We start from the raw sequence: 22,941 nt of genomic DNA on the forward strand, positions 1-22,941 counted from the left end.
CATATATATGTACACACACATATATGTACACACACATACACACACACATATATGTATACACACATACACAGTTTTAGGTCCCCCAAACTTTACCCCTCTCACCACATGTAAATGTTATTAAACTCAAATATCAGGTGGCAAGACCACAAGGTGCAGCTTTTGTCTCCAGCCTTTACATGTTCAGGTCAGAACTAAGAAGTCAGGAACACAGCAGGAGGTTAACCTTAGACTAGATTTCAGACAAGGTCCTCTAAAACACAGGCCAATTTTTGTCATTTCTGTGCTTTCAAGAGATAAGATGCTACTAATGAAAAATTGGCTAGAAAGTCCTTCCCTGTTAGTGTGCCATATAGATGGAGAGCAAAGAATCCTCAGGAACAAACCTCTTCCACGCCCAGGATCCCCAGCACCAAAGAAAATGAACTGAGTGAGTGAAAGAGTCCTAACTAGGCATGGTGATGACTGGAGGCAGGAGGTGCTAGGAGAGCTCTTTATACAGCAGAAAGCTCTGTGTAAAGTAGTATGGCGTCCAAGAGCAGATATGTGGGCTCCATTAAAAAATATATAAATGAGGCCTATGAGATGGTTCAAGTGAGTAGAGGTACCTGCCACAAACTCCGGAGACCTGAGTTCAATCCCCAGGACCCACATGATAGAAGGAGACAACCTACTTCTGTAAGTTCTCCTCTGAACTCATACGTGTGCAACATGGCAGGAGTGCCCACACACCTAAACAAAAATCTTGTTTTTTTATACGTTTATTTTATGTGTATGAATGTTTTGCCTACATGTTTGTATGTATATTGTGTGCATGCCTGGTCACCAAGTAGGTCAGAAGAAGGCATAGGATCCCTTGGAGCTGGAGTTATAGAGAGTTGCGAATTGTTATATGGACTCTGGGAATCGAACCTGGGTCCCCTGGAAGAACAGCCAGTGCTCTGAGATGCTGAACCAGCTTTCCAGGCCCTGTAATATTCTTTTTAATGTAAAAGTGTTCACAAATTGAAAGATACACTGCTCTGTTCACCTAAACCTCTACCCCTTCAAGCTCAAGCCTCTTCAGAGGCCAATTCTTTTCCACTCCATTACCTCCTGATTCTTTTGTGAGTTTTCTTTCTTTCTTTTTTGGAGACAGGGTCTCTCTACATAGCCCTGGTTGTCCTGGAACTCCCTATATAGACCTCAGACTCAGAGATCTGCCTGCCTCTGCCTCTGGAGCACTGGGATTAAAGGCATGTCCACGACACCTAACATCTGGTTTTATTCTTTAAGACATGGTAGCATATACCACAAACTAGCCTACAAATTCCACTGTGCCTGTGGACGGCTTTGAATTTCTGATGACCCACCTTCAACTCTCAAGTGCTGAGTCTGTCTTGTATTGATTTATGTCTGTGTGTGTCCTGGAACCACTTCTCTCCATACCTCAGCTTGGGACACTCTTAGACCCAGGATGTTCTTTGTGGCATGCTTCTATTGGCTGCAGAAGGACCTGTGTGTGGTTCAAGGGGCTTGGAGAACATGTTGCATTCTTTTAATCTCACCTGCTCTTACTTTACAGTTTCCTCAAGGCCCCCGGTCTAGTTTTGAGGCATGATTCTGCAAGCCCTCACTGGGGTCCTGGCAGATGGCAGCAGAACCCTGATTCTGGGATGGCCTTGGGCTTGCCTTTCCATAACTAAAAAGGAAAGAAGTTAAAACAATAAAAAGCCCTCCCAACAGATTCCACCTTCTTTGGTGGCCACTTCCTTCCTTCCCTCCTTTTTCCTTCCCTTCCTGCAGAAGTTACCCTGCCCCACCTTCCTTCCTGGAGAGAGGGACCTGCCCTTTCCTCTTGCAGAGTTACTGCCAAAAGATGAACAATGTGACGTGTGTGTGTGTGTGTGTGTGTGTGTGTGTGTGTGTGTGTGTGCTCCAGAGGTGTGTGTGTGTCATCCGAAAGAGACAGATGGAGTGTGAAACAAAGCAAGGAGTGAGAAGCTGGGATGGAGAAAGAATATTTAGCCCTCAGAGTGTGTTTCATGAGTCTCTGGCTAGTTCCCAGTAGTTACTTCACTAGAATTTCCAAGCAAAGAGACTCGTGACCACAAGAGCCACAGAATCCCATAGCGCCGCCACTCACAGAACCCAAATAATGCGATTTCAGAATTGCAGGGAGGAAGGCGGAAGATGCAAAGGCGATTCAACCTATGTGGTCATTTGCAATTTTTTCTGTCTCACCGGCCATGAGAGAAAACAAAAGTACGAAAAAGTGGGAAGAGGCAACGAGAGAGATGCCAAGGGTTCCTGGAAGAGTCTTGCACGGTTGAGGATAGAAAAAAGGTTCGATGAAAGGGGCAGGACCACAGAAAAGGTAATGTGGACCTGAGAGACATAAAGAGAAGAGAGCAGTCGCCCTCACAACAAATGTGCAAAGCTACCAAAGAGACAGACTGGGGGAGGGGCTAGATGGAGTCCTGGTTAAGACAGCTTTGGAGGGAAGGCCAAACTTGAGGTGGCAAGCACAAAAGACAACACTCCAGGAGGCAGCTGAGAGGGGTGGGAAGAAGGGAGCGATGAAGACAGCAGGAGGTTCAGGAATCAAAGGGTCTGCTAGGGAAGGGGGGTCCCAAGAAAGGCGCCCAGGAAGGCCCCCTTTGTCTGGCGAGGGCGGCAGCGGGGGCAGCACGTGCAGCTGGGAGCGCCCGCGAGAGGCTCTCCGCGCGGGGGGGCGGCCCCGCCGATCAGCGGGAACCTCTTGCCCGCGGGGCCCGCGCTCCAGAAGGGGCGCATTGTTACGCCCTCGGCCGCAGCAGATTGCCGCTGTCCTGCAATACCCTCGCACCCTGGCAGCGCGCCACTGGCACGGCCCGGGGGTTGGAAATAACTGCGCCGTTCCCATGGCGACCAGGCAGCGACTCCCGCCCCCGCCCCGCCCGCCGCGCACCGTCGGCCCCTCGCCGCGGCCGCCTCCCCCTCCGCCGGAGCGCTCCGGTAACCCTGGCAACGGCGACTGCGGCTCAAACTCCGACCGCGGCCGGCCCCGCCCCCTTCCCCCAACCCTCCCGCCCGCCCGCGGCGCCTGGCCAGCCCGGGCCTGCGCTTTGGCTGGGCCGCATCAGGGCCCGCCGCAGGCGCCGGCACAGGAAGCCTCCCCTCCCCCTCTGCCCGGCCAGGAAAGCAAGAGCAGGAGGAAGTCCCACGCAGGGCAGGTCCTTGTGCAGCCTCCTGAACTCCAGGCGCCTTCCGAGCCTCCCTGGGGTCCTCCGCCCTTCCTCCTGGGATGGGAGGGAGACTTTGGCCCGGGATCCTCCTGGTCCGGTGTGTCCAGATGAAAGGGACTAGGGGGAAATGCTGCACAAGGCTGGAGCGCAGGGCCAAAGCTAGAATTGCCCTCGGAATTTCAGATCGTCAAGGCAGGACACCATCCCCTGTCCGTGCACTGGGTGGGTGGTCCCAAATCCCCGCTCCTCCCTGCTACGCTGTTTCCATCCTTAAGGTTTTAACCATTAATGACATTTTTTTGTGTGTATAGGAGTTGTGTGGACCTCACAAGGTCTTCTCCTCTCAGTGTCAGGATTAAGGTCAGTATTCGGGGCATACGCTCGGTCCCAAGGAGCAAAATCAACTGACATTTGGAATGTGAGCTCCTGTAGATCAGAGGTCCTAACACGTGGACGCTTCTACACTAAGTTAATGTTTAGCTTAGCGAATGAGTACAATTAAACGGACAGTCCCCTGTTTGTCCTGATTGTACAGAACATCGCAGAGAAATGCACTAAGGAAGTGTGCGGGATGCTTTGGAGTTGGCCTCAAATCATAATAAAATGTTAATACTTTGGATTTGTAATGTTCTTCAAAGAACATTTTTGTCATTCGGTGTATAGTTTTTGTTGTTCTTGTTTGTTTAAGCTTTTTAACTCAGTCCATAATATACTAGGTCAAGAGGAAAGAGACAAATACAAGGAAAACATTTCAGCTGTGGTCATAGTGGAAAGACTTGGTCATTTCCAGGTCTTAGAGCCCTGGGTCCCTTTGAAGTAGCTATGGCAGAGATCTTGGCGTGGTGGAAAGACTTGGAAAGTACAGTTGGAGGACCCAGGCAAGAGACTGGGACCTCATTTCCTCATCTGAGGTTGTAAAGACAGAATGAAGCAATGAATGGATGGACTGTTCTTCACAAGCTGTAGGATATACAGTGAAAATACTTCAGTTATTGAGACGTCTGCAAATCGTTTACAAGTCATGATTCATATACTGTAGTTGTGAAATGGATGGGGGAGGGGCTCCAGATCTGTGAGCAGGATACGGGGACAGGTCTGAAGGGTTTTTACCTGCTGAGGAATCCTCTTCACTACTGCTATGGTTGAATTGCTTCATCTGTTGAAGACCTAATGTCCCTTGTGACTATATCTGGAGTCTGTAGAATATTAAAAGATTAAATGAGGTCAGTGAGGGTGGGGCCCTTATCTAACAGGACTGTGGACTTACAATAGAGAGCTCTGCCAAGGGAGAACAGAAGAACCCAGCTATTCGTGAGCCATGAAGGGCTCACCAGGGTGCATCCCGCTAGCATCCTGATGGCAGTCTTCCAGCATCCAGAACTGTGAGAGATAACTTTCTGTGTAAACTACTCATGATGGCTACGAGAGCCGACTAAGACAAAAAAGTCTTCCCTCGGAGCTAAGTGCCCCTCCCTACCACCTCCACCACCTGGCGTTTTGCTCAGCACTTCCACCCGTCGTCGGGCGTCTCATTTTTAATTCATAACCGTGAGAGCTGGAATTGGCATATTTATTTTTAAATGAAGAAGTTAAGACTAAGAAAGATTAAAGGACTGAAAGTCAGACTGAACGAGCAAACCAGGACGTGAGTTGCCCCAGACGACAGCCAGAGTCATTTCATATCGGTGCCAGATTCTGAGGGTAGAAAGATGAATGTGGTTTAGGTGTAGGGAGGGCACAGGGCACGGGCAGGTCAGGAAAAAAAAAAAAAAAAAAAAACACCACGTGAGCAAATGATTACAGAGGTGTCTTCTGGGGGTGAATTGATTCAGCAAGTATGAGGGGTGGTCAGTCCAGGCGGAGGAAGCCTGGAAATATGTCTTTGGAAGGACCTGCGACTACTGCTGAGATTTGGATACTTGAAGAGAAGGGCAGATACAGTTCAGATGCCGTTGGAGATAGGCTCTCCATTTCCCTGCCAGAGATTTTGCTGGCCTCCCTTGGGCTCTGGTCAATGGGGAGAATCAAACTTAGAGAGCAAGGCAGAGTCCTAAAGGAGCTGTGTCCCTAAGGAAACAATAGGAAACTCTTCAATTAGGTTCATATTCACACTTGTATCGTAAATTGCCTTTGTTTGTTAGACCTGGGGGTCTCATAAGGATACGTTTATTACAGCTCTAACCATTTGTGAGTAAATGAAATGTACCTTAATTAAGAGGTAAAAACTGCACACCATTGGCTAGCAAGGGTCTGCCCCTTGGTCAGTGGTTTTATTTTGTGGGGTTTTGTTTTGTTTTGTTTCAGAATCCCTGGTCTCCAGAGGCACAGAATTTCTGGACTGAGGACGTGATCACCCCTCGCAATAGGAATGCAGATAATGACCTTCATTAATGAAGGAACAAACATCTGCCCCTTTCGGGAGCAGCAGTACAAGTTCTTACCGTTAAGAGTCGGGTGGGAAGATTTTCCTATCTCCTGTTTTCTTTGTGGGTGCAATTTGCATACTTGTGTTTATCACGACTTTCATCCACTCTGGTTTTCGAGGATTTATCACATCGCAAGGCTCAAATACCTTCTCTAGGGGAAGGACTATAGGTTATGAGAGACATGGGCCCAGCAGGGGTGTTTGTACTTTAGAGCCCCTCTCCCAGAAACTGAGTTCCCCAGGCCTGCCCACCTCCCTAGGGTACTCATTCTGAGCACCCGGCCAACAGCCAATTTAAGGTCTGGCTCAGGGATTTGAGCTTCTCCCTGCCTGGCACTGAATGAACACCACCACCTCCACCTCACTGGAGACCTCATTAGGACTTGAACTCTGGTCTTTGTTCCTTCCCAGCGGGTTCTTTTCAGAGGAAAAGGTGGGAAGAGGAGGGGGGTCAGGTAAACCCACAGCTCCCAGAGCAGCAGGAGTCCAACAGCCTCTGAGATCCGGAAAGTGAGTAAACAAGCAATTACTGGAGAGAGACTAAAGCAGCAACCGGAGAAGCAGCTTAGCTAATTCGATTCTACTCCCTGCAGGAGAGGACAGCGCCTTCTTCAAGCCCTCCTCCTACCCAGCTTCTTGGGGCTAATTCCAGCAGCCTCTGTCTGTCTTTCAAGTGAAATTCTACCCCTAGCACCAGCAGGGTCCCAGGAGTAAGAGGAAGAGCGTTATCAAGACTGAATTCTTGGCTTGGCCATCGTCCCCACTGCTCTTTGTTGTAAGGAGAAAGAATACAGTCTACTGTAAAGCTCCCTCCTCTCGTACTCCGGGGCCTTTGGATCTCTTTGCCAGAGAGGAGCTAAGAAAGAAGGAGGTGACTCAGAACTGCCTTCTTAGAACCTGGAGTGGGAACCCAGCTGGGCTGCAGGAAGTGTGGGGTTGGGAGTGAAAGAACCCCCACATTCATTCCCCCCTTTTAGCTCTGAGCTGCCTCCTGCCAACTAGTAGGCTAGTCCCCAGTTAGTTCACTTCCTCTGCTTCTGCTGACATCAGTGCTGATCTTGTCACAGAAAGGCCTCCACATAGATAAGGCTGGGTTTCTGCCATTACTACCTTCAAAGACTTGAGCTTTCAGTAGAGTCTCCAAGGAGAGGTAAAAAATTTCCGGACATTGAAACACGGCCGTGAATAACAATACAAGGCAACATAGAGTAGATTCCACTGCTGGTTTTGGTCCCAATAATTTCTCACCTGAGCTTTTTCCTCTTAAAAAAAAAGTCTCAAAATGGCTCCAAGCCTAAGGGTCTGTATTTGGTCACCAAAACCCACATGGTGGAAGGGAAGAATGAATTCCCACTGACGTTCCGATTCTTGCTTTGACATACCCACATCCACACACAAAATTAAAATGTAATAAAAATTTTAAATAAATAAACTGGTCTCAGGCTGGTGCCGAAGTCCGGATCCTCCTTCCTCATCTCCTGTGCTAGGACTGCAAACCGACACACCCAGTTTCTCATCTGAATTACCACCCCCAGCCCTCTAGCTGCCCCTTTCTGCCATAGACTTTCCTCTTTGCCCCTGTTCTAACTTCCTGTTTCAGGTAGTGTTAGATCTATGTGTATCCAGCTGGATTCTACTCTTTCTCAAAAGCCTTCCTTGGCACCCAGGGTCACTTCTGTTTACAGGCAAGCATTCCACCATCTTTTAAGATGAACCCATACTTTCCATCTGGCACACCTAGCCTTTTGGAGTCTGACCATTCTTAATCCAGGGGTCTATGCCTGACCCCTTTTTAAGCATTTAAGGCACACAGTCACGACTCTCCTGGCCTCAGGACCTTTTGCACATGCCACGCCTATCAGTCTGAAATGATTTTCCTCATACTCCCAACCTAGCTCATTCCATCTGGAAATCAGTATAAAAATAAGATAACCCCCTCCCATAACACTCTAAGCTAAGCATCCCTTGTTAATATTCCCATATCATTATTGCAGCTGTTACACAGTGTATCACAGCTCTGGTATCCTGGCAGTCAGGAGCCAAGGAAAACCACAAAGTCATGCTGCACAACAAACTTCACACAAGAGATGTATTGGGAAAGAGCTAAGACAGGTGGCTGCCTCTGCTCAGTGAGAAGCAGCAGGGAACTGAACAGGATACAGGCTTATATAGGGTTTCCTGGGTGTGGAGTTTTCCAGGGTGGAGATTTCCGAGGTGAGGATTGGTGGGATTTCAAGTTCTGAGACTAGAACAAGCTCAAAGATTGGTGGGTTTTCGGGCTCAGGGATTGATGGGGTTCGGTGGGTTTTCAAACTGGAAGTGAGCTCGGACTTTTTACCCTGCAATTAGAGTATTCCACCTGAATTGCAGTGACCCATGTCTCCATCCTTCTCCTGTCTAGTCATCAAGTTCTTTATTCATCTCTGTACCCAGTTCCCACATAGACTAGACAGTGCTAGCTGAATAAGAGGCTCGCCAACAGGCAGAAGGGTTCATAGAGAAGATGGGATGTCAGAAACTGATAACATCACCAAATTATATTGTAAGATGAGTAACCCCTTAGTTACGAGTTAGAGTTTGGGGAGCGGAAGGGAAAACAGATTGACCTGAGTGTTTAAAGTCAAGGGCGGTGACAGCAGAAACTGGAAAGCAAGCATGGGAACGAGCTACAGTGTAGACACAAGGCTGTATGTTTAACAAGCGTTCAGATGTGTTCACCAGCCGAATGAGAGGGCAGAGGCTAACCTTGTCTCCCTGGTACTGAGAAGGGACATGAATAAGAGAACCAGACAAAATCCAGAAGGCCCTGGATGCAGACAGTAGAATTTGGGAGAGGAGATGATCTGCTTGTTTATAGCAATTGCTTCAGCTAATTACAACAGAAAGCAGACAGACTGAAAGCATGTTGAGCTCTAGGTTTCATTTTGTCCCTGGGTGGCTCTGAGCACATGCAGACCACACGTTAGGACCTCACCTTAGCTTTCCAAAACGATGGGACAGGAGATTAACAAAGATGCTGGTTAGTAAATTGCTGTCATAGTTTTAACAGGAAATGACCCAACCACCGAGTGGACCCATTCTTTCGTTCACATTTTTGCCCTGTGCTCTGGAGGACTTTGCTGTTCCTCAGCTCGGCAAGCCGCCTCTCACACACTCTGCAGTTCAGTCAGTTACCTTTTCCTACTTCTCAAGTTCTCCCTGTTTTCTGACTCTGAGCCTATTTTAGTCTCTGTTTCCCTTGAAATCATCACAGACATCTGTCTCTCTTGCCTTCCCCATCCGTCCATCCCAGTCTCCCACACCCCTCCTTTCCTCTTTTTCCAGTTGCCTTAACTGACCTAATACTGCTTGGCTCTCCTCCTTTTCATCTCAATATCCGGAACCTCTTTGTCAGACATGTCTCAACGTGTTTGCAGCCTCCGACTAATCCTCCATAACATTGAAAAAAAGATGAGGTCAGACTGAAGGGTGGAAGGAGAAATTTTCATTCATAACTGGTTTTCCAAATAGGAACATCTACAAATGTGTGCATGCTCACATGTGCACATACAAAGTATACATATATGTGGTTTTTGCAGGTGCTTTCTAACAAACCCTTCCTTCTTCATGGAACATACTTGTGTCCCAATGTCTTAAACACCTATGTACACAGGGGTTGGTACAGCAGAAATTTCCCGCTTTAGGCATGGTAGCTGGTGACACTAGGGCTCCAGGAAGCCATCCTTTTATTTTCTGACTCCTACAGCAGTTTGTTACCTTGCCAACTGCTAGGTTAAAGTTATTCTGCAAGGGTCCTTGTCGATTGGGAATGAAGAGGAGATGGCAGGCTGAAACTAACAAGGTCCCTGGAGTAATTTATTAGTGTCTCCGGTATTTTACAGAATAGAAGGTACTCATTCCTCCCCCTATAAGATGCATATTTAGGGAATGAATATATATATTCAAACCCCATTTACCCCCCAGCATAGCCGTTCCTGCCTCTATATACAGTATATATAGGCATTTCTTTTTTCTTTCTTTCTTTCTTTTTTTTATTTTATTTTGTGACAGGGCTTCTCTATGTAGCCCTTGCTGTCCTGGAACTAGCTCTGTAGACCAGGCTGGCCTCGAACTCACAGAGATCCACTTGCCTCTTGTCTCCTGCCTGCTGGGATTAAAAGCCTGTGACACCACTGGCCAGCATATGGAGGCCCTTTCAGTTGACCTCAGCTTCTTTCTGCCATCTTGGTTCTCATTTGCTTTTATGTCAGTCCAGGGGAAGAAGAAAGTCATACCCAGAGCCTCCCCAGCTGTCCCTGTATACATGGTCTAATCTCATGTTTCTCTCTCATCTTCTACCAGAACCTGTTAAACTTCACCCATGACCATCTTTGGCTCAGTGACATTCTCTCCATCCTTGTTCTCCAAGGCCTTTTCTGTTGTCACCTCCCTTGGCAGTAAGTAGCCTGGCTCTCCTCCCTGCTCCCTTTGATGGTACCTACCTCTTCCTGCGGTGGCAGCCCCACTTCAGCTCCCTCGTCACCAGCTCTTAGCTCTTCTTTTCTCCTGGATTTTCTTTTCTTTTAAAACATGTAACACTTCCCAGCCTTGTGAGCCACTCTTGAACAGGGGCCACGCTATCGGACCTCTCTAGTATTCCAGTTAGCCTGTGTGCTGCCAAAGTGAGCGAGACTCTTTACTCTCAGAGCTCTGAGAATCATCCCTGAACTTGACCACATCCCCCTTGGGAAGACATAGAAAGGTCCAGAAGCCTGCAGAAATGTTTTTCAAATTGTAAATCATTCCATATGGCTGGAGGCAGCCTGTGAAGAGAGGAACGGCAAGAGCTAAGGCCTCCAGGAACCTAAAGCTGAGGAATTCCCATCTGATTGTGAGAGCTGTTGAAATAGCTGCTTCTTTTTTTGTTTTAGTTTCTCTTTGTTTTTTAAATTTTCCGTGTCTTTTGCCTAGTATCCACTTCAGTTTGCTTTGTTTAGTTTTGATCGGTTGGTTGGTTTTTTATTATTATTATTTATTTTTACTTTATCATGTTTACTTTATTTTATTGGTTTACTTTATTGGTGTTTTTACTGCATATATTTGTATGAGACTGCCACCTGGAAATGGAGTACAGACAGGTATGAATAGCCATGTGGTTGTTGGGAATTGAACTCAGGTCCTCTGAGAGAACAGCCAGTGCTCTTAACCCCTGAGCCATCTCTCTAGCCCCTGGATTTTGGTTTTTTTTAAAGACAGGATTTCTCTGTGTAGCTATGGCTGTTCTAGAACTCACTCTGTAGGCCAGGCTGGCCTCAAACTCAGAGGTCTGCCTGCCTGTGCCTCCCAAGTGCTGGGATTAAAGGTGTGTGCCTCCATAGGTGTATTTTTCTTCACAAAGTTTATTTTTTAATCACAACTATAAAGCAAACACACACACATAAACACACATCATAAATAGAAACCAAGAGAAATGAGCGACTTTCTGAACTGAGTCACATTTTTCAGTTTCTGGTTCCTAGTCCCTTCCTCAGAAGGGTCTCATGGCAGCAGGTGAAGGTGACTTTGAATACTTCTTTTTGAGTCATCACTAGACTACTCAAGATGTACACTCTGCTTGTGACCTCATTTATTCTGTCCTGCCTGAGATGCAACTCTCTCTTTTCTCATTGAGGAATCCCAAGAGCAGCAAGCTCTGCATTGGGAAGCCAGATAGATGCCTGATGCTGAGATAAGTGGAAGGTTGTGAAGCTGACAGCTGGACCAGCCCACACCAGAATCGCCCACACCAGGCTTGCCCACACGCCACATCTTTACAGCTGCTCTCACCGTGCCACAGAGAGAGCACCCCTTAAAAGAGTTTGGAGATGGAGCTAAGAGGACAGCCACAGAAATTGTAGGACAATAACCTCCTCCCAGTCCCTGTCCCAAGTCCCTCAGCTCCAGCTTCTTTGCTTTTAGTAATTTCTCCCATGGCCGTAAAAATAAAAGTCACTCTAGTCTCTAAAGTAGGTCACATTGTGGGGGAAGGGAGCTGCTGAATGCAGATGTCAAGGAATTTTCACCCTTTTCCAAACCAAAAATAAAACTTGGAAACTGTCTGAAGAAAAGGAGAGGTAGAGCTGAAGAACAGCCAGGGAGAAGAAGGTGGGCGGGGTGTGCTTGCCCTAAATTCCCTTGGCCGCCAGCAGACCTCATGCAGAGAACCTGACTCAGTGGCAGTTACTCCCCCGTGACTGCCCACTCCCCACAAGCCTGGATTCCCAAGCCCCCAGCTCGCTTCCCGCGGGCAGGACTCTGGTACTGATGTAAATAATGGGCTCCCCTCTCTCCCACTCCTAGCCACTCTTCCTGTAAAAAGCCTCTATTGATCAATCAAAGACTAGAGGGGGGAGACAAGGCAAAGAGGCCTTTTGGATTTCTCCATCCAAGTGGTTCTGAGATTCATTATCTGTGCTATAAAGCAGCACATGCAGTTCCAGCAAAGGCTGGGGGAGAGGCTGTGGAGCCCACGTGTGGGCTCCCCTGGCTTTGCCTCTCCTTCCCTGCATCTGGCCACCAGCCAAGCTGGCTTTCAGCTGCTGCTCCTGTTTCCAGAGAGTAGACTCCCCTACCCACCCCTGCTATTATGCAGGGACTGGGGATCTGGTGAGGCCCAGAAAGAGGATGACAACTTCCAGCCAACACAGCTGTGGCTTGATCTCCAGCATCCAGAGTTTGGGGAGACTTTACAGGTTTCATGGTCAGGAAATATTAATCTTCACTCTTTTTAATAGGTTGTTGCATTCCTAATGGCGGCCCTTTCTCCCTGAGCTGTCAGACTCTTTCTCAAAGAGTAGGTGAGGACCTTCTCAGGAGAATGAGATGTCTTAGAAAGATCACATAGACAAAAGGAGCAATACCACCACTGATAGCACGGATGCAAGCATTTGTGCTGTGGAGGTCAAGACCCTACTGGCAGTTAGTAGCAACCTAGAGAAGCCCTGGTGGATGGTTATCCAGGATGCAAGAGAGGATTCAAAATGAAGAGGCATCTTCTACCTGAGTTTGGAGTCCATGGAACACTGGTTTGCAGAGTAAAAGAAAACGGTTTGGTTTGATTTTGCTTTTGTTTTCCTTGTTACCTCAGAACAAACAAGCTTCCCCCCAGCTGGTGCTCTAGTACTGCACTGGGGTGGGAGAGATGGGGGCGGGCAGAAGAATAAGCAGGTGGAACAGGACTTTGAGCATATCCCTGTGTACAAAAAAAAAAAAAAGAAAAGAAAGAAAAAGAAAGAAAGAAAGAAAGAAAGAAAGAAAGAAAGAAAGAAAGAAAGAAAGAAAGAAAGAAAGGAAAAGAAGCCTTGCCTTAGGGGCTTGGAAGCCTGGCAGAGGTCCAGTTGATAGGAAGAACTCAGAGAGCTGGAGACAGGTTAAATCTGGTTAAAGGAGTCAGAAGGGAAAGGGGATTCTTACCTTCCTCCTATAAGGTGGAGATGTGGCTTACGACACAGGCCTGGTGGCATATAGAAAATGCTTTGGATAGTCTAGGTTCACCAACAAGCATCACAGGCAGAGCCTGCACCTGAGTCACCTCCTGTGGCTAGATGCTCAGTAGTAAGTGCCAGCACCTTCTACAGCTTCCACAAGCTGACAGCCAGCACCATGCACCTCTGTCCCTAAGTAGGCGGCCATCCAGTCTTGGAGATGGCTGTGGGTCTAAAGAGGCAGGAGAGAGGCCCTTTCTGGAATGCAGTCCCTAGAGGCTTCCCCTTCTCTGCCTGTAGGATTCCAAAGGCCTGAGACAACCCCCAGGATGCAGTCCAGCAAAGATGACTTGGGCTCTGTATCCCTCCGGGACAGAGAAATTGCTAGAGAGGCTTTTTATTTTTAAAAATGTCATTCCCACTGGGGGATGGGGTGGCACACATGGGGAAAAACTAGATCGGGAAGGAAGCATTCTATGAGGTGTGTTTATTTTGCACTTTGCTTTCCTATACTTTCTCTATTGTACCCTTAAGATTACTGAAAAAGTCCAAGAGCATGGGCTAGGGTGGAAGGGATTCCTAACATCAACTCTACTTCTGCTGTTCTTCCTCCCAGAGCTTTCCACTGCGTAGAACTTTTAATTTGAACAACAGTTCAAAGGCTGAGAGCCACAGTGCTCATTACTGGACAGAGTGCCAAGCATGCTGGGAAGCCAACCTCGCTCCCCACCACAGCCCTGCTCCCCACCGCAGCCCCGCACCTCACAGTGAAGGCTCCTTTCATAGTCGCAAGGTTGGATCAGCATTTCTTTTCATCTCATCTTCTTTTAGAAACTGCTGGGATAAAAGGGAGTCTAGGAGAATGGAAATCTCACAAACAGGACAGGAATAAAATATTTAGGGCAAAAGACCAGAAGTCCTTTGGATATTCAGTGAACTGAACTAACTCTGCTTTAAAAAAAATAAAATAAAATAAAATAATAACTATAAAGAAAAAAATTCTGTCAAACTCCATGCCACAGTGTGAGGCTTTAGACCACAGCACTCTCTAAGGTACATTGGCACACAAGGAAGCTCAGGAGACCCAGGTTAACCCAAGAACGACATGGGGACAGATCTGTCATTAACTTCATTCCCAGTACTAACATCTTTTGTTCTGAGTGTTCCACCAAAAGAAGTTAAAACACCCAATCCCCCAAATCCCCCATTCTAAAACCTAATCTATCATCAAGGGGAGGAAGGGAAAGCTGCTAGAAGCCACAGAGAGAACAAGGCATTTGGAACAACGCTTCGAGCTTCCTATCATTAATGGTCCCCCTCCCTCATCACCCCCATACAAAGGATGGTTTCTCAAAATGACATGGCTGGAAAGTGCTGAACTGAATTCTATCACTCTGTAGTCATGGGATCTTCTAGGAGTAACTCATAGATCTATCTATCTATCTATATCTATCTATCTATCTATCTATCTATCTATCTATCTATCTATCTATCTACTCATTTATTCAATGAGACCCTATTTTATGTAGCTCTGGCTGTCCTCAAACTTGCTATGTAGATCGGACTGGCCTCAGACTCACAGAGATCTGCCTGCCTCTGCCTCCTGAATACTGAAACTAAAGGCCGAAGATGCCTTTAAACATCTAGCTTTTGCATAGCCATCAGAAGTTTTCAGTTTGGGGGCCTAGCTCAGCGGTAGAATGACCATCTAGCAAGTTTGGGGAGCCTGAATTCCATTTCTAATGCTAGAATGGTTAATTTAATGAAGAGAATGGAGACTCTTCCAAAGAGGTCCTGCTCCAGAAAGGTTAGATACTGTCTTCAGTCACACTGTATCTCTTACTCAGTTACAGTCATCCTACTTGTGCCTTAAGATGCCCAGGCCTATCAACAAGCATGGCTTAAGAAACATTCTATGCCAAGCAATTAGAGCTAGACATGGCTCTGTGGTGGTTTTTGTTTGTTTTCCTTTACTCATCACTGAAAGCACTCGTATGTCAACAAGAACTTTGTCCTTTACGAGTTTTCACTCCTGTTTACTCCTTCCTGAATATAGAGCAGATAAAAATCCAAGAAAGTCACAGGATTGCTGTGAGACAGACACAGCAACCAGTTCTACTGGGAGAGCAAAGCTCCATGCCTGCCAAGTGTCCAGAGAAACAGAGAATAAAAAGCTCATATTTGCTGACAGGATTGTTTAAAAATAGAAACCTCCTTCTCCTTCCCTACAAGTGCACACAACTCTTTTTACCACAGCATCTGATTTACACACACAACTCACATCTATAGCAACAATAACAACAATTGAATGCTTTCTGAGTATGAAGTACTTGTTTTGTTTGGGGTCTGAGACACGGTCTGTGTAGGCAGGTTTGGCTAGCTTCAAACTGGAGAACCTCCTGCCTCAGCTTCCAGGAATGCTGGGGATTACCTGCATGTGGCACCTTGCTGCAGTTAGGACGTACTTTCTAAAACCATTAAACTCAGTAATTTTCACAACTCTATGAGGTAAGTACAATTATCCTAATTTTACACTTGAAAACAACCACAACAGCAAAAGAAGCAGAGTTGAAGCAACATGAAGTTCTTAGAGCAAAGTGTCAGGAAGAAGGCATGAAAATGGAGGCACTCTGGCTCCAGAGCCCATGCTGCTGCAACCAACATTCAGTTCCTGCAACACAAAGATGTAAAACCTTTTTCCAATTTACTTCCCTAAATTAAGCAGACACGTGGTCCCATGGTTCATCTTTGTGTGCAACTGAGGATGAAGAGGAAGCCTTAGTCTCATCTATAATAAACATACAGCTCTCTTCACACCAAATATGACCCCTTTCAAATACAAAGCACACCGAGACAGCTGTTCAAGTATAACTGCATTCTAGTTACAGGAAATGGTTGCAGAATAAAGGCCAGTTTAAGATCCACTTAGTAGTTATAATAGCTTAAGTGGCTAATTTCTGAAAGAAAACAAGACAATTGGATGACACCCTGATTAAACCATGTTTTATTCTATGTAGTATGTATATATTATTATGGTGATGGAGTAGAACAGTAAACAGCTCCCCTGCTCAAAGAACCAGTCAGTCTTACAGAAAGAGCAAAGCAATGGCCTATTCAACTAATAGTTCACATAATTAGAGCTTAAGCTAAGGCCAAAGAGCGTATTTCATATGCTCCTTTTGTCTAAAGGCTATATAGCTTCGGCCCCTTCCCTCATTTCTGTCTCTTAAGCATTGTACTTAGAAACTGGTGGCATCTTTTGAAGTACTAGCAATTATATTTAAAACTTAGTGTCTAATTGGTTGGCTCCCAAGAGAGTACCTCGCAAGTACTGAACATTTTGCCTTAGACAAAACGGTCTCTTTAAATTGCCTTGGCTGTCATCTGTTTAGCATGGCCAAAACCACTTATGTCATCATGTAGGTGACAAGAGCAAATCAGGAAGTTCTGGTACATGAGAATTAAATTCACCCACCCTCCCCTAGTCTCCTTCCTCCTCTGGTTTGATACACATAATTTCACTTTCAGCATTTACTTTCTACAACTAAAGTCAAATGTCAACCTTGACATCTAGTGGAACGCAGTGATGGAAGTGAACATTTAGACAAGTCAATTTCATTGGTTTTTTTTCATAATGGGTCCTAGTAAGACCTCTGAAGTTGCTATCTAACCCCCACCCACCCCAATTCATATCTAAAAACTGATCCATGGTCTATAGATTACCAAACCTGTTTCGGGAACAAAGTTTTGGTGGAAATATTTGCTATCAGAAAGACTGTAAAACTTGGGGTTTAATATTACTTAATATAAAGATTCCATCAGATCAAACTATAGAAAACCAAACTGGCCTGTCATGACTTTAGGGAAAGCTGTAGTGGCAGGTCTCAAAACTGCCAGCCACTGACACCAGTATCTCTTAGTTCTACTGATGGGGAAGTGTGTGAAAACAAAAACAAAAACCAAACCCTTAAACGTGTCTCTCTGGATTCTTATTCAAGTCAGCCAACAATGTTCCTAGCCTGTGAATGGCTGATACTAAGAACCACACCTTCTATTTCCCAGCCTGGCTGCCCCTCCCCCCACCTTGTTAGAAACCCAGACAAGTGATTACATACATACAAGCAGGCAGTGGAGTTGCTTCAAAATATTTAATACGTGTTAGACACGTAAAGTTACATTTTTATACAAAAATCAATACAGAGGAGGAGAAAATACTGTACAAAAACCTTATCAGCTCCCCCAACCTTTATACAACAAAGACTGGAGTCACCGTATCTACAAAACCATAAGGTCCTTCCACTTAGAGCTTGTCTGTAAACTTTGTTTCTTAAACACTTTTTAAAAGCACTGTGTAGTAAGTTCTGAGCTAGAGCTTTTAAAAATATATCTTTTCTCTATAAACTCCGTATTTCCAAGCTTGACCTCTCCTGTGAAGTTCAGCAAGCTTTTTTTTTCCCCTGTGGGGAATTGAAGGTCCCTTAATGTTCTGCTTTCCCAGAGTAATCACAGGGTAGAAGCGCTTCTTCTGTGCCAGAGAAAGATAGGGAGGGAGAAAAATAATAAAAGTCTCTACTCCAGACGAACTCCCTCTAGTCTGAGGAAATCCTGTGAGAAAACGCCACTCTGCGCCCCGGTGCGGTCCAAGCTTTCATGAGAGAGGTGTGTGTAAAGTCCCTCTCTCCCCCAAGATCGAACGGGGAACTCCCCTGCCTCGGGCATTTCAGCAGCTTCCTTTTCAGTGCTGCTGGCAGAGGAAAGTCCCTGTCTGCACCCCCAAAGTCTCAAGCCCCGGGGAAGAGGTGGTGCATTCCAGAACCACAGAACAGTCTAAACACAAGACAAACTTACACACGGACACACACAGATACAAAAGTTAACGATCGATCGTCCCCTTCCAATAAGCCTCCAACTCTAGGTCTCAGGATGAGACTCGAGAGCCACGGCCCAGCCGGGCTGCCCCTTCTGGGGCAATGTGCTGCCCGGCAGCAACCAGTCTCCCTACGCGCCCAGCGCCTACGGTCTTGGCTCGTCCTCGCGGCCGGCAAAGGCCCCGGCCATACTTGGGGACTCCCGCTGCTCAAGCTACAGCCGCTCGGGTCCCGGGGGCTCAGAAGGCCACGATGGCTGTGTTCCAAGGGCTCATGTCTCTCAGCACCGCCTTGTCGCAGCAGATCTGCCCGGGCTCGGCGGCTTCCGGGCCGCCCTCCTCCGCCTCCTCTTCCTCTCGGCCGCCCGCAGGGCTTTTCCGTAGGAGTCCCGAGAAGCTAGACCCGAAGATGCTGATGAGGTTTGCCACGTTCCCGGTCTCCATCTCCTCGTCGGCGTCCTCCTCGCCGGTGACCGGCTGCTCCTCCGAATTCCGGCGCGGCTTCTTGAGAGGGGTAGAGCCGGGCGCCGAGCAGCCAGCGCGGCCGCCACCCACTCCCGCTGCGCCACGCTTCCTGGGACACGGGGCGGGTGGCGCCGGGGACCCGTCCTCGGAAGACCGTTCCTCCACGGTCGGAGGACAGCCGCACGGGCGGCGCACTGCCCGGGGCCCCTCGGGGCACGCGTTCGAGCTGCCTCCCGAAGGCGCCGAGCGCGGACGTTCCACGCGGCCCCAAGCAGCTGCCGCCGAGTCCTTCTCTCCGCCCCGGAGAGCGTCCCCCGTTCCGGCCACCGTGGCCACCGCTTCTGAGCTTCCCGCTCTCGGCGTGTGGCACACCGAGGGACGCTGAGGCTGAGGCTGGGGCTGCGGCTCGGGCTCCGGCCAGGCGGCGCGGGCGACCGGCGGGGGCGGCTCTCCCCAGCCGGAGGGTGGCCCAGCTACGGGCTCTCCAGGCTGCTGAGGCGGCGGCACCGCTGGGGTCCCCGCAGGGCCGGCCAGGTAGAGGCCAGGGCAAGGGTCACTCAGGTAGACTTGGCGGGCGCTGCGCAGCACCAACGACACCAAGAGGTTCTTGTGCAGCTTGATGCCGCCGCGCTGGACCCGCGAGTTGTAAATCTTGCCCAGGGAGATGCTGACGATGCGGTGAGCCTCCAGCTTGAACTCCATTCTGCCTCCGCTTCCAGACGATGGGGTGAACGCCTGCTTGCCTTCTGAAGCTGCGAAGGAGCGGGAGGCGGGAACAGGTCTGCCTGGGTGGTTGTACCTCGGCGTCTGAAAGCCCGGTGGAGAAAAAGACCTGGTGACGCGTAGTCCCCTCCGCCGCTTCTCCTTAGACAACAAACCCGTTCTGGGCCAGCCTCTGAACTGAGCGCCGCGGGGCCACGCCGCGGTTTATATATGCTCTTCGAACGCCAATCACAAAGCGCCGCCAACTGTTCTGGGCGGGCAGATGCGCCTCGTGCGCCGCCCCCGACCAATCAGAGGCAGAGGAGGGGCCCCAGGGCCGGTTCAAACAGTAGTCCCGCGGAGCAAGCCCTTAAAGGGGGAGATCGCTGGGGCCCCATTGACTAAGTGCCGTGGGATTTGGATTCCGAGGCGGTGATATGGAAGAATGAGACCCACAGAACTGTGTGTAGTAAAGGATTCCGCTTTGAGAGGTACCTTGGCACAGTGACTCGAACCGAACTACTGGGACTTTCATTGAGTTAGTGTGCTGGAATCTACTTCACAATGAAGTTCGTTTCCTTTCATGCGCAATTTCCAGCTGCTCACAGCTGATCCAGCTGTACCTTCTGGTCATTCTTGGCAGAAACGGAAGCGATGGCAATATATCGCAGCTAGCACGGTATATTTGAGATATTATTTTGGAGTTAGCCTCTTTCCCATTAGCATTTCCCTCAGCGTTTGACGACAAACGAAAGGGGACCTTCTAGAAATTCCCAGGCTTCTCAAGGAACAGAATTCAGGCACAAAGTTATTGGTTCTCACCTAAAGCTGGCATCTTTCGTTCCATTCCCCAGATTTTCAGTTGTCACATAGATTAAATGGAAGATGTTACCTATTTCTCCACAGTGGTTTTGTTTGTTTATTAAGGAAAAAACCCCACAGTAAGTGACTGGTCTATTCTTGGGGAAATCTAGTAAGTTCTAAAAATACAAATAAAGAAGTTCTGGTTTCCCATGTTGATTATATTTATTTTGTGTCAAGTATGGGAAAAGGTTCCTAAAATTTTCCTGGTCAGTCATTACAGTCCATCCACTGAGTCTTACAAATCTCTGTCAATAGGTCCGTGACAAGACTGTACTGGTGCCTGATGACTTTGTAAATTACTTCATAGCCCTTTAGTTTCAAATCTAAAAAGGAGAAATCATGTATACACCTTCTTTATTATACAGAAGGTAAATGACAACTCTCAGAGTCAATCTAAATAATAAAATTAACCAGAGCTTACATGGAGTCTATGTGAAAGGTTCGCCTGATCCTACAGTAGTGATAGCAGAAATACTAGTGACAGGTAGGCTTGATTAGAGCCAGTTCACAACCACGATGCCCTCAGCTGTGATGGCGTGGGGATACTACCTTTGGCCACTATAAAGGCTATAACTGAAGCCCAAATTTCCTCTCTTCCAGGAATTCTCAGCTCACATAGAGAAGAGAAAATAATTATAACATGTGGTAACACCAACATATGTTCAGTAATAACATGAGGTTCTTCTCCATTTTCTCTCTTTGAAAATCTTTTTTATCGATTTAATTTTTTACAAATATTTATTGGATATTGAAATCCAAGTCTGCATCTAGACCCTGACTACTCACCGTTAAAGCAACAGAAACATCCCTCCTCCATCTTCAGGTTCTCTAAGGAGAGCAGCCCAGTGAGGTTCTGATGGGGCCCACTGCATTACAAATGACCTATACTCATGGGGACAGAGAGAGTGTATCAGGTAATGCTGCATCTCGCAGATATATTTATTGATGCCACGTAGTAAGTGGTGCTAGAATACGTGTACAGAGATAGCCCATGTTCCTGTCTAACACAGCTTGCTTAAATTTACAGGCCAATTGATGATTCCTCTGGGGTGGAGTCAGTGAGCTGTCTGACAACCATGGGCAGGTTCAGGACCTGGTCTTTCAAAACTTTGTTTCTTTCATCAGCACTTAAAATATTTATTTATTTATTTATTTATTTATTTATTTATTTATTTTTGAGTCAGGGTTTTTCTGGCTGTCCTGTCCTGGAACTAGCTCTGTAGACCAAGATAGACTCGAACTCAGAGATCTGCCTGCCACTGCCTCCCTAATGCTAGGACTAAAGGTATGCACCACTGTCCCCTGAGCGTTCTAATTTTATTAAAACAAAAACAAAGGATATCAGTTCCGTTGCTACCCAAATTTCCTGATAAACCCGGAAATAGTAGGGTTTTCAGATATTCCTAATAAGGCTTTGAAGCATCTTGGAAAGGCCAAGGCCTCAGACCTCACCTGACTTCCACTGGGAAAAGTGTGAGAACTTTTAAGTCACTGTAAAACAGTGTTTGCAAGCATAGACTACTGGAGTGGGAATTCCAGCTCCACTTCTTACTTGCTGAAGAGCACTTTTGAAAGGTGCTTCGCCTCTCTGTCTGTCTTTTCTCATTTGATTACAGAGATAATAGTAGTGCCTACCTCTTCGAGCACTGTGAGAACAGAATGCTTATCACACATTTGACACCATTAGCACAGCAGTGAGCACATGCACGCTAATAACACACTGGTTATTAGAACATGCTACCCTACACTTCAATTTGGAGTAACAGAAGGGACTGGAAAAAGAAGGAACGTCGATGAAAGTTTGAGTAAGGAAAGTGGATTTGAAGAGGTGCTGAAAGCCCTAAGGTAGAATCCACAGACTCTTAAGCAGCAAAGCAAGGGTGCGGGTGGGCTGGTGGTAGGGTGGAGAAAAGAAAGTATCTCATTTGCCAGGTTTCCAAGGTGATGATAGTGAGGCATGGATGCTTCAATGAGGAGATGGGGCCTCGGGGACCTACTAAAGATTTTCCAGTAATAAGAGAACCTCAGGATGAATTCCAGAACAATCAGTACACAGGTGACCATTCAACCGTAAAGCTTCTGTGTATGTTCAGGCAAAGGATTCCTGAGAAGACCTGAGCTAGATGGAGCTAGAAAGAATGAAAAATAAATAAATTTAGATAAATAGATAGACAGACAGATGATAATAAATATAGCTAGAGAGATAATAGAGATGATAGATAGATAGATAGATAGATGATAGATAGATAGATAGATAGATAGATAGATAGATAAGAGACAGGGCCATAGGGATGTCTCTGAGTAAAATGTTTGCTGCATAAGTGTAAGGACCAGAGTTTGGATCCCCAGGGCCTACACAGAAAACCAGCCTAACGGTGCTAAGAAGCAGAAACAGAAACAGGCTTCCAGAGGCTTCACTGGCTAGACAGTCTAGCCAAAGGCAAGCTCCAGGCTCAATGAGATACCTCATCTCAAAAATGAAAGCAGAGTTCCAGCCTGAATAGGAGAGAAGCTCATGAGCCCCACTCTAAGCTGAGAAACGTTTGGCAAGTGACAGCTGCTAAAGAAGGAAGGGTCTTTACTAGCATGTCCCATTGTAGCTTGCTCATGCTCCAGTGACTGCCTCTACACCCGTGCAATGTGGGCAGCTCGAATTGGACTTAGTCGGTTGAAGATGAGGAGGATAAGGATGATAAAGTTAGGAGAAGAATGTAGAAGAAAGAGTTGGAAGGGGTAATGGGGGCTACGTGTGGTCTAAATACATTGTATTTGTGTATGAAATTACCAAAGGAAAGGAAAAGAAATCAATTAAGTGGAGTGTGATTTACTTTGGTCTCCATATGAACACGCACAGGTGAGCACACTTACACATGTGTGTGCACGCACATACTCACAGAGAGAGAGAGAGAGAGAGAGAGAGAGAGAGAGAGAAGAGACAAAAGAACCCCAGTAATGAAGTGTTGACCTGGGATG

At 47.1% G+C, this 22,941-nt stretch overlaps 1 protein-coding gene across 1 annotated transcript; it reads right to left on the bottom strand.

The window, feature by feature from the left end:
* Positions 1-17,199: 17,199 nt before the first annotated feature.
* Positions 17,200-19,298, bottom strand: Ier5 (immediate early response 5). The gene has a single exon (XM_034513596.2). The coding sequence runs from the start codon at positions 19,102-19,104 to the stop codon at positions 18,178-18,180; it is 927 nt and encodes a 308-aa protein (XP_034369487.1). The 5' UTR covers positions 19,105-19,298; the 3' UTR covers positions 17,200-18,177.
* Between the last annotated feature and the right edge of the window lie 3,643 nt (positions 19,299-22,941).

Source organism: Arvicanthis niloticus, chromosome 10 (genome assembly GCF_011762505.2).
Source record: "Arvicanthis niloticus isolate mArvNil1 chromosome 10, mArvNil1.pat.X, whole genome shotgun sequence".
NCBI classification, from domain to species: domain Eukaryota; kingdom Metazoa; phylum Chordata; class Mammalia; order Rodentia; family Muridae; genus Arvicanthis; species Arvicanthis niloticus.